At 42.6% G+C, this 15,225-nt stretch overlaps 1 protein-coding gene across 6 annotated transcripts in view; it reads left to right on the forward strand.

Annotated features, from left to right (window-relative positions):
- Positions 1 to 15,039, forward strand: part of ctbp2a (C-terminal binding protein 2a) — a 50,577-nt gene extending 35,538 nt beyond the window's left edge. For 2 of the 6 annotated variants that reach the window (XM_061689987.1, XM_061689984.1), the window contains 9 exons: positions 6,610 to 6,764; positions 8,273 to 8,417; positions 8,966 to 9,172; positions 10,137 to 10,351; positions 10,668 to 10,798; positions 11,170 to 11,297; positions 11,941 to 12,058; positions 13,657 to 13,735; positions 14,488 to 14,570. In XM_061689987.1, the coding sequence (XP_061545971.1) occupies positions 6,610 to 6,764; positions 8,273 to 8,417; positions 8,966 to 9,172; positions 10,137 to 10,351; positions 10,668 to 10,798; positions 11,170 to 11,297; positions 11,941 to 12,058; positions 13,657 to 13,723 (1,166 nt within the window). In that variant the 3' untranslated portion in view covers positions 13,724 to 13,735; positions 14,488 to 14,570. The other 4 variants (XM_061689985.1, XM_061689982.1, XM_061689981.1 and 1 more) reach the window with 2 other exon arrangements.
- The last annotated feature ends 186 nt before the right edge of the window (positions 15,040 to 15,225 follow it).

The following is a 15,225-nucleotide window of genomic DNA, read 5'->3' on the forward strand; positions in this document are numbered from 1 at the left end:
TGTCACAAACGCATGCCACGCACTGTGTACATAAAAATGCAACAAAAAATCCTTACACTAATGTAGGAAAATCTCAGAGGGTCTTATTTGTGTCTGTTTGTCTATCTGTTTTTTTTATTTTTAGCTAGCAAGCTACTTCCTTGTTTATGAAAGACAACGTAAAACAATGGGAATGTCTTTTTTATTATAGTACAGGGAAATTGTTTTATCATGACTCTAATGGCAAAAAAGGATAATTGCAAAGCGTTTGTGTTCGTTCATTCGTTTGGTGGTTAGCATAGCATAGTATGTCATGGTTTGTGGCGAATTATGTAAAAAAGTAAAAAATAGCGCAAAAATTGCAGTGACTTTTTTTGTTTTTGTCTGTGTTTATTAGTTGTCAGGCTAATTCCTGGTTCAAGGATGGTGATGTAAAATAGCGTAATTATTGATTGATTTGATTATGCGCCAACTGGGAACAGTTCTAGCATGCCTAGACAGGCAAAACTAGAGCGAAAATTACAGAGTGATGGATTTGTATGTATTATATGTATTGAGTGACGTGTTCATGGAGGATGAAGTAATATAACCAGAATGTACGATTTCTTTATTATGGGACAAGGGGAATGGTTCTGTCATGCGTCAAATGGCAAAACTAGAGAAAGAAATTGCAGTGACGTATTTGTGGTTGTCCATTTGTTTGTCAGTTAGTAGGCTACTTCCTGTTTTTTGGAGGACAATGTAAAGCAGCAGGAACAGTTGATCGCGGGGCATGGAACAGTTGACTTAAATTTCAAAAGAGCGAAAAAAGACAACAAAAGTGGAAAATGTCTTCTGGACGTACGAGCACTGTATGGTGGCAGTGACTCAACTCACGTCACAATTAGGAATGCAATTAGTGAAGAGTTCTTCAAAAGAGGCTTAAGATGTTTATCGCTCCTCCCAGTTGATGTCTACTGTCAAACTTAACATAAAACCAAGAGAATTCCCCTTGTGTATTTCAAACAACCACATACCTTAGTCTTCCAGTCCGCTAGCTTGATGCTAACGCTAAATAGCATGTGTGTTAAGCAACGAATTGAACACAAACAGTGCAGCAACGCATGTAGACACAAAATAACAGTTCTCACAGTCACATATTCTTTATCCTCCGCAAAGAATGACTAATGTTAGTGTCATACTGGTGAGCTGAGAGAGGATTTGAGATATTCATGGATCTGTCTTATATTGCCCCCAATTGACCAAGGTGGGCACATCAGTTATTTGATATGCTTTATGATACAAGCCAAAATTTGAGTGCCTTGCTCAAAGATGCAAAAGCAGATCTCAAAACCTTCTGGTCACCAATCCATGTCCTCTAAACCCTTGTGGGATTATTGCTCTCTCTGCTTGTTTGGGAAGACTTTCATATCACTGCACTTGCCACAAAGAACCCCAACTGTGTTCCAGGCCCTCCGCCCCACCTCGAGCTCCCCCTGCCCTACTCACGCTCTCATTCGCCATCGCTGAGGCCCCCGGCTTGGGAGTTGCTAGGTAACCTGAACCAGCTGTTGGTCCTGAGCCCACTGAGCCGCTCTTGGCTCCAGGTCAAGCGCGGAAAAGTTTTCCTGTGAACCCGACGACCGCCGCCATGGCCTTGACATCATCGCGCCATGGAAAATCTTCCTCACTTCCTTTTGTTTTTGCACTTTTATTGTTCCACTAATGGAGGGGCCCGGCGCAGGGGCGTCCATGGCGTGCATCGCGCCACGCTGACTACAGCGGGGAGCGTTTCAGCACCTTTCCCACTCCAGTCGTCAATGGGACGCTTGCAACTCGACCAGTGGAAGTGACATCGCCGTTGAGTAGAAAACTACATCGGGGCATAAACGAGTCCCTAAAGTGAGTCGCTCGTCTGTAGGTGATCTGTCCAGGAGGTCCATTGCCAGAGATTCAAGATTACATTGTATATTCTGTCTAATGTTGGTCACATCAACTGACTCTGTTGTCTCCCCAAGTGTGGCAGTAAATCTAAGCAAGGATTTCACATTGGAGATCAATGCAGCCATTAATCCGGTGTGAAATACAGAAGAAAGATCTCTTTTGAAGGAACACCAATTGGATCACGGGCTTCCCGAGCAGATAGTAAATTGACTGTTTTACGCTCTGTTTAAGGAGTGCTCTTCCAAACCGGAAAATAAAATGAGATTGTAACCCCTTGAAACGAGAAAATGAAGCCACATTTCCACCAGGCGGCTCAATTCAACAGTAAACCCTTATTTGGATTATGTTCCGAGGTACAATAAAAGGGCAACATTGGCATCCAGCCTTTGGTGTTGTTCCTTTTTTGGCACCTGTCTGCTCCTTCCATGAAGAAGACAAGTTGTTTCAGGCATGTTTGGCCATCTTCCCATTGCCATTCTTCCAAGGATGTGACCATTTCATGTCAATAATGACAGGCTTTTACTTTAAAAAGGGTTCTCTTTGACTGAAACTCATGCCATTTTCAAGAAAGGGTTGCGTTTGTGAACATTATTTAACTCAAACAAAACGCATTTTCATCACACAACTTGGCATTATCAAATAGCGGTACGCAAATGTAAGTACTTCGGTCTGACAAAGTAGAATCGTTGCATTCCTAATTGAAATACATTCGTGTATATTGTATCTATTTGTGACTCCAATGGTACAGGGCCAAAATGTTGTAGGGCGTGGCAATAGAAATGCGAAAGAAAAGCACCAATTGTGCTTGGTGGTACACTGAGGACAGATATATCTTATTCTTCTCTTTTTCCACCCCCACCCCTGTCCTTGTCTCTTATTGGAATCCAAAAAAAAGTGTTTTTTCTTTTCTTTTTAGATTGGAACATCTGCAATCCATTTGTGGTTTGGAGATCTCGCTTGCCAGCGCTGGCAAATAGTTTTCATAGCTCCTGGAGAATCATTGAGTTTGCGATTAGTGTTGGCCGGAGGACGCTATCAAGCCTTCGAGCTTGCAGCGGCACATTAAATCCCCGCAGACCTCCAGTGAAGAGGCCGACCTGCTGTCAGATAAAGCGTTATTTACATTCAAGCCAGTTTAAACTGAGGGCTTTTGCGCCTCACTTGTAGACAACGCTGGCTGGCTGTTGGGAAATGATAAAACACTTTTAGTACATTAATGGGGGTTTGGCACAAGCGCTTTGTAATTCTATCCAAAAGATTACCAGCCTTAAATATGCCGCCGTGCAATGTAAACCATCTTCAGTCACGTTGTTACATGTGCTTGCAAATGTGTACTTAAAAGCGAGACGATACTTTTTCACAGTGTGTCTGATTTGGAGTGGAGAGTTTGGGCTCTGGTTTCGTTTTTCTCGCCATCTGGGTTTGTGGTTTGTTCCTAGGGTGGGGCAGATATGGATTTAATAAACCGACAAAGTGTCATCGTGTGAATCGAGACGACCGTTGCTTTTATGCTAAGCATCGTTTGAACAATTGGCATCGGCAAGAGTCATCATAGGAGGACTCCAAAAATGTAATGATTGCCTCGACATTGCTATTTGCTCTTACAGTATATATATTTGCGGTGCTTTTAAAGTTACCCATAATCTTCTGAGTAGAAACAATCTCCCATCGCATAACAGATGTAAAACTTCTCAAGTTCTGCCTGGCCAAAAGCCCGCATTGTTCTTTTCCTCTCATCATCTTGTTTATTGCGGCGACCAATGGAAAATGTAAACATATTTTGTTCCTTCGTTAAAACCTTTTGAAACCTTTTAACTTTGTTGCAGCTTTGTGTCGAAGTGGCGTTCTTTCTCTTATAACGCACTCACGTTGCTATCCCCTGAACCCGACGAGTCAGCACGTCGACTTTACCGCTTTGCAGTGACGGTTATTGCGATCGCGTGCTTTGGCATGAACAACGTGGACGCCTCGCTGAAATCAACAGGTGGCGGGTTCGAGCAGCAAACTAGCGGCGTTGCCCCCAAGCTTGCTGAAATATTTGACCGAAAATCACATTGGTAGCACAGTTACTTGCAAACTATGCAATCCTATGACATATAATAAAATGTACGCTAATCTGAAATGCGGCGAGTTGACAACTGAAAATATATCAATGAATGTCATCGATGAACTATAGGCGACTCCACTGTCATCACTTTAGCGTCGACTACAGAAAATCGGAAGCCGTTCAAACCTCTACCTGCTCACAAGTACAGCATATTATCAAATCCATCCATCCATCCATTTTCTGAGCCGCTTCTCCTCACGAGGGTCGCGGGCGTGCTGGAGCCTATCCCAGCTGTCATCGGGCAGGAACTGGTTGCCAGCCAATCGCAGCATATTATCAAATATTTATTATTATTATTATTTATTTATTTATATATTTTTACCTTCGGGGGGAAAATAATAATAATATCAAAACACAAATAAAGGCTTTGTCTCGAGTAAACACCTTCTCATATATGCCTGGAACTCCCCATGTAACTATTTGAGGGCAATGTGGTCGTCTATTTATTAGTGGAATGTTCCCACTGGGTTTTTTTGGGGTGATTTCCATTACCGTCATAAGGTACGCCTGTCTAGTATTCCCATGGAATGTTTTGCAGCAACCTTCTTGTCTTTCACTGTGCTTTCTATTTTTCACTTATTTTTTGCCAACATTTCCCACGAAGAGCTGTGCGCATTCCAATGTTGTTGATGCATGCAATTCTCTTAATTGGTTGTAGTTTGCTCCTTACCCGGATTATTTTGATATCCAAGCTATTAAGACGCGCACTAACAGCGCCGTCAAGGGGTTAATTATCTCCAGATTTCATCGTGCCTTTACCGCGGCGGCACGTTCCGCCTGAATGTGCTGGAGATAAGCTTTCAGTCACCAATAATCAACAGTTAGTTCCTAAAGGTTTTTTAGCATACTCACAGCACAACTGTATGTGTGTGCGCATGTATGTGTGTGTGTGTTTGTGGTAGCTCTAGTGAATAATAATGCAAACAGAGCCACGTCTCAAGGTCGTTTGTCACTCATTATTCCTTTTATGATATATTTTTATTTTTTATTTTTTTTTTCCTCTTTCTCCCCCCCCTCACGTACAGTACTTGTCATCATGATATCCCGCTCAGGCACTTCGATGAAGTAGCGCTTTTATTAGAAGTGCCACGCAGTCATGTTGTTAACGGTCTGTGATGTAAAAACGTGTCGTTAAAAAGAAAAGAAAATCATCTCTTTATCCGCGGAGTTGTAAAGTGAGTCACAAGGCTGCCATAAAAACATCGTTCGGCGCAGGAGACCGGGAGAGTGATGACAGCAAAGCATTGATATGAAGCAAAACGGGAAGGGAAGCGAGGATGCAGAACATAATTTAAAAAAAAAAAAGTTTTCAGTCAACTATTGAGGGACTATTGAATAGTGTAAACTATTGAGGGCTTTTGGATGTGAATCTGTGAACATTATTGGATCTGTTTCTGTGTTTGTAGCAGTGCTTTATTAGATGTCGACTTGGACCTAAATTGTACATTTGTACCGCTTTCTTCAATTTTGATGATCTTATGCCATTTTCTTTCCTCATAATTTCAATGCCGTTCCAACTATAATTCAATACAGCGGATCTAAAATGTTTACACACCGCTGCTCAAATGCCAGGACAAAATCTTCAGGCTTCTGCTAGAAGAAAAACAACCATTTCAATCAGAGGCACTTTCACAGAAGCTTGGCATTTGGACAGGGGTGTGTAGACTTTTTCATATTCACTGCATAAGATGATTGCTTTGTTGTATAACTCATGGTTTACATACTATAATAGTGAATTACACTTGGTGGGAAGCACTGTGGCTATCCATGACAATATTTTTCCAGTGCAATTGAATCTGGAACATTCAATGTGTAGAACAGTGTAAACCTGGAATAACTACAACAAAACATATTATATCGTTTGAAGTTTTTTCATTCATTCGTCATTATTCGACACGTCATTATACGTAGCTGGCATGGAGAGGAGAAGAAAAAGAGATTAGTAGTAATAAATAAATGATTTTTGGGCCAAGTAAGTGAAATTGGGCAATTTCCTGTTGTACAGCTAATGATCTGTAACGACACACTGGTTGTGTATGACTGTTATAGAGTCATTAAAGCTGCATATATATATATGTGTGTGTGTGTGTGTGTATATATATATATATATATATATATATATATATATATATATAAATATAGGTCACATGATCAAGCGCTTTCTCTCTCACGCGCTCACACGCCGACAAATTGGCCAATGTATGGTGAAGAAGATTCCCTCCATCGGCGAGGAAGCCACTGAATAAAATTCATGTCGTTATCCTGCCCAAATGTTCCAATCACCATGACAACAGGCAGCGGCAACCAGGAAATAATGTGTGGACACCCAGCAGCTTTCCTCGATATTTTTTTTCATTTTCATTTGATTTTATTTTGGGTTATAAACATGAGCTGACCTGATTGGATGATTGAGGTGGTGGCCTCATTGGATGAAAGGGCCTGTTGCTGGGTAACAGAGCAGCTACAGAAACAGTTTTTTTAGTTTGTGTGTCATACAAGTCCAAGCACGGGAACACTTCCTGTTTTCATTTCCCCTCCTCCTCTTCCTCCTCAGCGTGCGAGCGCCTCATATGAATAATTGAACCGGTATGTCTCGGCAGGTATCCGGCCGCAGATCATGAACGGCCCCATGCACCCGCGTCCCCTGGTGGCGCTGCTGGATGGGCGCGACTGCACGGTGGAGATGCCCATCCTCAAGGACCTGGCCACCGTGGCCTTCTGCGACGCGCAGTCCACACAGGAAATACACGAAAAGGTACAATTACACTTAGAGCAAAGTAGGATGTTGCCTCATGTTGTGTTAAGTGGAAAACAAAATGGAGCAATTAAGCTCGCATGTGGGCAAGGAGAACCACACTTCCAAATATGGGCATGTTTGCAGCAGGGCGCTGCCGTCCCGGCAGGCCTTTAAATTTCACACCTCTGTCCCGATATTACAGCATACCCTTACACACAAGTGCTATCCCGCGTTTGTTACACCGCTGATCCTACTTAGGAAGGCGGCATATTGGCGGGGCAACTCTGAACAGCCACTCTGTGCCGGACCTGGAAAAAGGAAGTGTCCAGGGCACTAGTAAGACTCCTACGGTGTCCTAATGCTTACAGAGGGTCCCCCCGCTATAGCGTTATTTGTTGTTGTTGTTTTTTTTACACCGCCGCTTTTATTTTACAGGATACTGACTTACTGTTATGCCCTCGCATGCGGGGAAAGGAGAGCCACAGTCGCCGATGCACCTTTTAGCCGTTCATTGAAATGGCAGGAGAGGAGTCACACGTTCGCCCGAGATCGGCTGTCAGCCACGGCTCACAACCAGACGCTCACACGCAGACTCGCCAACATCACGCGCCACGCCGTATAACTAAAAAAAAATAGATTGCGGATTATCACCTGTTGCGGTTGGGTCAGGAATGTGTCCAAAGCAATAAATGGGTTCCCTTTAGTATATAAGACACAGTTAAGACTGTGTTGTACTGTCCTTCTGCTAAACAGTGGTTAACTTTTTCAACACTTGTATGACAGTTAAGCATCTTACAATGTTACTTAAAACATTGCCAAAAGGTTTTATGACAGCAACTGTTCGACTCCGGAACAGAATTAAAGCACAAAATGAGCTTTATTAACCTTGGCTTAAGCGTCCGGCTCCCCTCCGGCAACCAATAAATTACACAAAAAAAGAAGTTTTTTATGGAAATTCCTAGTGCGATGCTAATCCTCTGCGGAGAAGTTAATTCCATTTGCGGTTAGTTTTGTGAATTTAAGCCTGTTATTTTCAGAAGCGTTCGCGACGCCACCTCGACTTGAATGCGACAAAAACAGCCGATTTGGCAGCTTGTCTTTATTTAAATGCAACAAATGCAACGAGATATTTGCATTTAGATGACGGCAAGCCTAAATTTACTTCCATCCTAGAGAACACCTTAAGAATAATGCTGTTTTTTTTTTTTTTGTGGTCACCTCACATTTCCACTGACGTGACTGATGCTCAACTTTGCGTGTAAGTGACTGGGCGTGAACTGTGGCTGACATCAGCTCCTGCGTGAGTGTTCTCGAGGTTAACTGTTGTCCCGGCATTTAATAAATGGCTGAAGAGGCGACCGTGGCTCTCCTTTCCCAAATGCGAAGGAAGACTGTAAAAATCCATACAAAAACGATTGCTTAAAAAAGTGTGACAGCGGCGGCGAGAGAGATAAACTGCAAACACTGTATGAGAATTACGAAACAAGGCGGCGTTCTGTATTAAATATAAAATGCATGATACGCAGGTGCTGAGCGAGGCGGTGGGAGCCATGATGTATCACACCATCACGCTGACCCGAGAGGACCTGGAGAAGTTCAAGGCGCTACGCATCATCATCCGCATCGGCAGCGGCTACGACAACATCGACATCAAGGCGGCCGGAGAGCTCGGTGAGACGCGGACGTTGGGTTTTGTCCTATCGGATTTCAGCCTCTCTGTGTTGCCATGCCAATGTAATCTGCCCATGGCCTTCAGAATCGGAGTTGCTGACCGATGTACCTTAAACCATATTTGCAACGGGATTGTGTCTTTAACCAATCAGATTTCACATTCTCCCTCACTGGGCCAGATCGCTGGCCCTCGATGATGTCAGCAATTTTCCCACTCCTCTGATTGGTTGGTTTGAGCAATATTTGCTATTGCCTATTTTGACTAGCAACGCGTCTGTAGCAATCTGCGGACCTTCGTACATTTAATCGTCAGCATATCTGGTGACTATAATGTATTTTATTTGTATGTATTTTTTTGTATGTGTTTGCCATGTTATCAAATACAGTGTGATTCTGAACTTCTCCAGATGATGTACGTGGCACAGTTGCGTTTTTGTTGTAGTATTTATGGTTTCTATGACTGTGTGAGTGGCGGTCTCAGTGGTAGCAAAATTCATCTCACACTTTTTGCGAGTTGCTATAAAAGAAATTCATCATTCCTTCTGCAGGCATCGCCGTGTGCAACATTCCCTCGGCGGCCGTGGAGGAGACGGCGGACTCGACGCTCTGTCACATTCTCAACCTGTACAGGAGGAACACCTGGCTCTACCAGGCTCTCCGGGAGGGCACGCGGGTCCAGAGCGTGGAGCAGATCCGAGAGGTGGCGTCGGGGGCGGCCAGGATCCGAGGAGAGACGCTCGGCCTGATCGGATTCGGTGAGCTTAACTACTTCGCGCTTCTTTTGAAATGTTTGGGCAAACAACCTATCCTTTGCATAAAACTTAACTTGGCTGTTTTCGTGCTCACGCCAAAGCAATACAAGTCATAATTTGGCACCATCTTGTGGCCTCTCGGTGTCAAGGAACTATGTTGAAGTGAGTTGAGGTGATTCATATAGACTAAAGTAGTGCTTTCCTACCCCCTTGCGGCATCTATATTTGATTATGAACATTTTGGGGGGGCAAATTGCCGGAGGATTTTCGTGGAGGATCATTTTTCTACGACTACTACTACTACTACTTGCCGGCATGGTGGGCGACTGGTTAGCACATCTGCCTCACTGTTCTGGGGACTGGGGTTCAAATCCCTGCCCCGCCTGTACGCTCCCTGGTCAGTTCATTAGGTACACCTGCGTAATCTAAAATAAGACGCAATACGAGAGCAGTTTTAATGTTTGAAAAAGCGCTTCAATTTTGCATTAATTATTGATTTGTTTTTACCACAAATGGCTATCTGATGGAATAGTATTTCAATAATTTTCCTTTTCTTCGTTTTCAATAAAAGGGAAAAATGTGGAGCTATGTCCTTTTCATTGAACTGATGACAAATCATTAGCCTCGTAGCGTAATTTTTCAAATCATTTTACAATATCAATAAAAAGTACTAATGTGCTTGCTTTCTGGAAATGTTCAAACATGTTTTCGGGAGCTATACAATGAGGCTAATGAAATGAATAAGTTGACAAACTTTAAGGATTGTGTGTGTCTTTTAAAAATCAATAAATAAATCAGTAAAAAAAAATATGAATTAATATTTTAGAAATAAATATTGAAATGATATTAAGTAAGTGTACAAACCAATCGGGTGGCAGCACATTGCCAGAAGGTCGCGACATCCACTGCCTGCGTGGGAAAGCTTTTCCTGTCAGACTTGTGACAGCTTCCGCTGCGCTCCCTTCAGGTCGCGCGGGTCAGGCGGTGTCGATGCGGGCCAAGGCGTTCGGCTTCAACGTGATCTTCTACGACCCGTACCTGCAGGACGGGTTGGAGCGCTCGCTGGGCGTGCAGCGCGTCTACACGCTGCAGGACCTCCTCTACCAGAGCGACTGCGTCTCTCTGCACTGCAACCTGAACGAGCACAACCACCACCTCATCAACGACTTCACCATCAAGCAGGCACGACGCGCGCAAAACACAAGCGCACACACAACACACTTCCTTAGCTGGCTGCATACTCTTAGGAGGATTTTTTATATATATATATATATATACACGTGCTGTGTTCCAATGTCGCGCATCATTCAAAAAAAATGTAAATAAAATTGGAGATGCATGCAAAAAAACGTCCGAGTATTTGGAGATACTTGTACATGCTTTTTACAGACATCTCTGTACATGTAAATGTGAAGCTTGTTGAACGCTTTTTGGGCTAGTTATGCCTTTCCATCACCAAATGTTAACGTGAAAATCAAATCAAATGTTTTCGTTGCAGATGCGTCAAGGTGCGTTCCTGGTGAACGCGGCGCGGGGGGGCCTGGTGGACGAGAAGGCCTTGGCGCAGGCCCTCAAAGAAGGCAGGATACGTGGAGCCGCCTTGGACGTCCACGAGTCGGAACCATTTAGGTCCGTGTTTCCCAACGCACATATTTGAAATCTAAATCTCACGGCACACCACCGAATAAAAGTTAATACACAGGTGAATTATATTGTGGAAAATCATTTATTTCTTGTCACTATGCGTCACTGGCATAGATAGATTAACATTATTTGAATTATATTGTGGAAAAGCATTCATTTTCTGTCACTATACGTCTCTGGCATAGATAAACATTATTTGTAGTGAAAGTAAAATAGGATAATTTCCCACAGCGCACTTGCGGATCTGTCACGACACAATCAGTCACATTTTTACCATTTCCTACACATTTGTAGTTTGAATGGCTTTATTTGATTTATTTATTTTTTTCTGACGTGTCCAATTTTGCTCTTTTTAGCTTTGCTCAAGGTCCCCTGAAGGACGCCCCCAACTTGATCTGCACGCCGCACACCGCCTGGTACAGCGAGCAGGCGTCGCTGGAGATGCGCGAGGCCGCCGCCACGGAAATCCGCCGAGCCATCACGGGTACACCGGACTCAACCGAGCGCGCGCAAACACACGTACGCGGGTGGCAAAAGTACTTGCACTCTGTATGTAAGTTAAAGTACAGATATTTGTGTAGAAATATACCCAGGTAAAAGTCGAAATACTGATTTGTAAGAGATAACTGATTTAAAAGTACGTCGTCTGAAATGGACTTAGTAGGGTTGCATGGTGTACCGTTACTAAAAAAAATAAAAAAAAAAATAAAAAGTATGGCGATACCTCACTGCCAAAAACGATACGATACCACATCTTTTCGTCGCCGGTACTTTTAAGAGTGACTCCCTGAAGGTGATGTGTGAAGTTCGACAGATGCAATACAACAATTTTCCAAATAAGATTGAAAACGTGCACGCTTCAAAATTGACACGGAAAATAGCTTTTTCCGATGTTTCGGGTTTTTGCCTTGGTATCGTTTCAAGTCTATACCAAGGGACTGTACATGTAGTAGTAAAGTCAGAATTTTGGTGTTGTGACAATACTAGTACTTTAAGAACAAAAGTAAAAAGTAATAGAATTTTTACCATCAATTTATACACGGTACAATACCTTTTCAAAAAAAAAAACACAAGATATTTTCCCTCTTTTATGAATTTGCATAGTGCTCATTGTCATGTGTATTTAGGCCGAATCCCCGACAGCCTGCGAAACTGCGTCAACAAAGAGTTCTTCATCACCTCGGCGCCCTGGGGAGTGATGGAGCAGCCGCAACCTCACCCGGAGATCAACGGCGCCGCCTACAGGTGGGAAGACGAGAGCGCGCGTTGGCGCGACAAAGTGCGCCTTGGCGGCAAGGGGCCACGTTTTACAACCGAGGGCCAAACACATTGGAACCTCCAAAGTGGCCCGCCCCAAGAAGTACAACCAAAAATCTGGACTTCAAACCACCATCGCGTGAGATCTCAGCAAACCCCGCGAGACTTTTGCTCACCGCAATATTTCTTGCTTTAATTTTGCCATTTTCCCTCCTGTAATGGGTTAGTTAAAATGTATTTATTTGCTATTTATTTATTTATCTCATTATTCATCGTAAATGATTTTTTAAAATTCTACGCCAGCATGTGTAGTTTAATTCAAATAAATGTAACAATATTTTACATCATTTAGTGTAAATGAACAAAATAATTGATTCATTATTCTTAAATGTATTTAAATGAACTAAATATTAAATGATTTTTTTTATTTAAGTTTGCAATTAACTTCAACTAAATATTAAGTTAATTAAGTTTAAATGTCATTTAATTGAAACAAATTAAATAAAAAAATAATTTCATGTAATTGAGTAACTATATTTAAATTAAGTCAATAAATAATTTAATTTAATTGTGTAATTGATTTTAAATGAACCGAATAAATAAATAAATGTATTTGTGTAATTTGATTTAAAGGAATTGACAAAATGATACATTATTTAATGTAATTGCACAATATAATGTATCCATCCAGATGAACTAAATAAATAAATAAATACATACATTTTGTAATTTCATGTAAATGTCACATTTGGGGTTTGGTCGAAGGCGAGGAAGGCAAAAACATGGAGGACCCAAGTGCAGGGAAGCAGGGAGGCAAAGCAATAGTGCAGGAGTATATAAGAAAATATATATATATTTAATACCGAAAACAAGGATCATGGAAAAGTCTAAATGCTAAATAAACAAAGTGCCAAATCGAAACGCAAAGTAACAAAGAAACACTTGAGCAAACCCAAAACAAGAAGCAAGACATGACTGGTGAAATAACTGAACGACACGACTGGCAACTATGACGTGACACAGACCGTGACAAAGGCACCAGACAACGACGATGAACCGACAAGAACTGAAAGAAACCAGGGAACTAAATACAAACAGATTTGAACACCTGGACAAGACACGAGTGGCTGGAGAGAGCTGATTGGTCGACACAAGGTCGAAGGTTGACGAGAGCAGGTGGACACCAAACAACCAAATGAGCACACGACAAACATGGAACAAAACTAAACACAACCCAAACCCAAACACAGACCATGACAGTAAATGAACAAATAAAAAAATACATTTATTAACATTTTTTAATAAATGCAAATGAAATGATTACACAACAGTGTTTTTTAGGTGCCTTTAAAGGGTGAATAGTTTTACTTTCGTATTCTTTTTTTTTTTAATTGTTCTTTTATGTAGCAACACTTTGACCCTGAAACAAATTCATCTTTACTTCATCATTTCGAGAAATTAGACTTGACATGATGACCAAAAATGTGCTTTGAAATGAGAAGAGCCGGTGTCGGACTTTGGAGGTTCCAGCGTGACTAACGTAACGTATGGCTTGAACAGGACTGAACTGCTTCTCTCGCACACAGCCGAGTGAACCAAACCATGGTACACGCCATAGCAACGGGGGGAATGCAGGACAAATTATATTCCTAATTGTCAAAGCAGGTAAATCAATCATGGTGATGGGAAAAAAAAAAAAAAAAAAAAAAATCCCAAACTTCCCAATAAGCTAACTTAGTGTGTGTTACATTCACCCGTACTGTGTATTGTCCCTCCCCAGCTTCCATACTGACACTCTATTCACTGTATGACTCCCCTTAAATTCACCTTTGGTTTTCCCCAAATTTTTAACTATGTGGACAAACGTATTGCGACAAATGCCCATTACACCTACAGGGAGTGACAATGCTTCAACATCAAACATCAAATGTATATCTAGATGAAAGCTGCTTTTGAATGGCTGACCACTGTTGCAATTGCCACACAACTTTCATAACAAGAATTGTGCGTATAGAAGTTTTGAATAGCCGTCCACTGTCATCTTTGACATTGAGACGTACACTTGTACACTTTTGAACAGCTGTCCGCTGCAGTGACTGATTTCTAAACATGAAGAAAAGCAGCTTTTAAACAGTTGTCCACTGTAGTGACTGATTTCTAAATATTAAGAAAGGCAGCTTTTGTACAACTGTGCACTGCAGTGACTGATGCACAACTTCAACAGCAAGAATTGTACATTGAGAAGAAAGCAGCATGTGTGCAGCTCTTTTGTGTAGTGACTGATATACAACTTTAAGAGCGTGCTTTTGGGCAGCTTTCCACTGTAGTGACTGACGCTCAACTTTGACACTAAGGGCCACGCATAGAGAAGAAGCCTTCTTTTTCTACGAGTGCTTAGAGGGTTTCTGTCTCGGCAGGTTCCCTCCGGGCGTGGTGGGGGGCGTGGCGCCCGGCGGGATCCCCCGGCCTTTGGAGGGGCTGTTGCCCGGCGGAGTGCCCGTCGCCCACACCCTGCCCCCCGGTACCCACGCGTCCCAGGCCACCTCCCCCAACCAGCCCTCCAAACACGGCGACCCCAGCAGAGAGCACATGAGCGAGCCGTGACCAAGCGCCGCCGCCCCGACCCGCTCAAATGCCACAAGCACGGACGGATGCCCGCCGGGCAACGTGTGGCCCCCGCCCCCACTTATCCTGGAGGATCCGACGGAGGACGCGCAGATGAGACTGTCACATTCCTCCTGGACTTGCAGGATGGAATTCCCATCTTCCTCTCCCTCCTCTCGCCCTCCTTCAAGGTTTTCCTTCATTCCAGCAGCAAACGCGTCTGGTGTCGTTTTTGATTTGTTCCTTCTTCTTTCAATGTTGTGTTGCAAGTGTTGTTCTGTTTCTGCAAGTGTTACCACGTGTGATTTTTAGCCGGAGTCGTCCTCATTAAGGGAAAAAAAAAAAAAAAAAATGTAAGACCAAATCATCCATTCAGTAAATTATATTTGCATCATCGTGAACTAGAAAAGGAATAAAAACAAAAGCAACAATTAAATTCAAGCCATTCTCAAGTCATATCTGAATAGACACCGATCTGCATTGTTTCTTTTCTTCCTTTTTTTTCATTTAGTTGATGTGCAGTTTGGTTGTTAAATGTTCTTAAATCATGT

The sequence above is a fragment of the Phycodurus eques genome, chromosome 11 (assembly GCF_024500275.1).
Source record: "Phycodurus eques isolate BA_2022a chromosome 11, UOR_Pequ_1.1, whole genome shotgun sequence".
Taxonomy (NCBI): domain Eukaryota; kingdom Metazoa; phylum Chordata; class Actinopteri; order Syngnathiformes; family Syngnathidae; genus Phycodurus; species Phycodurus eques.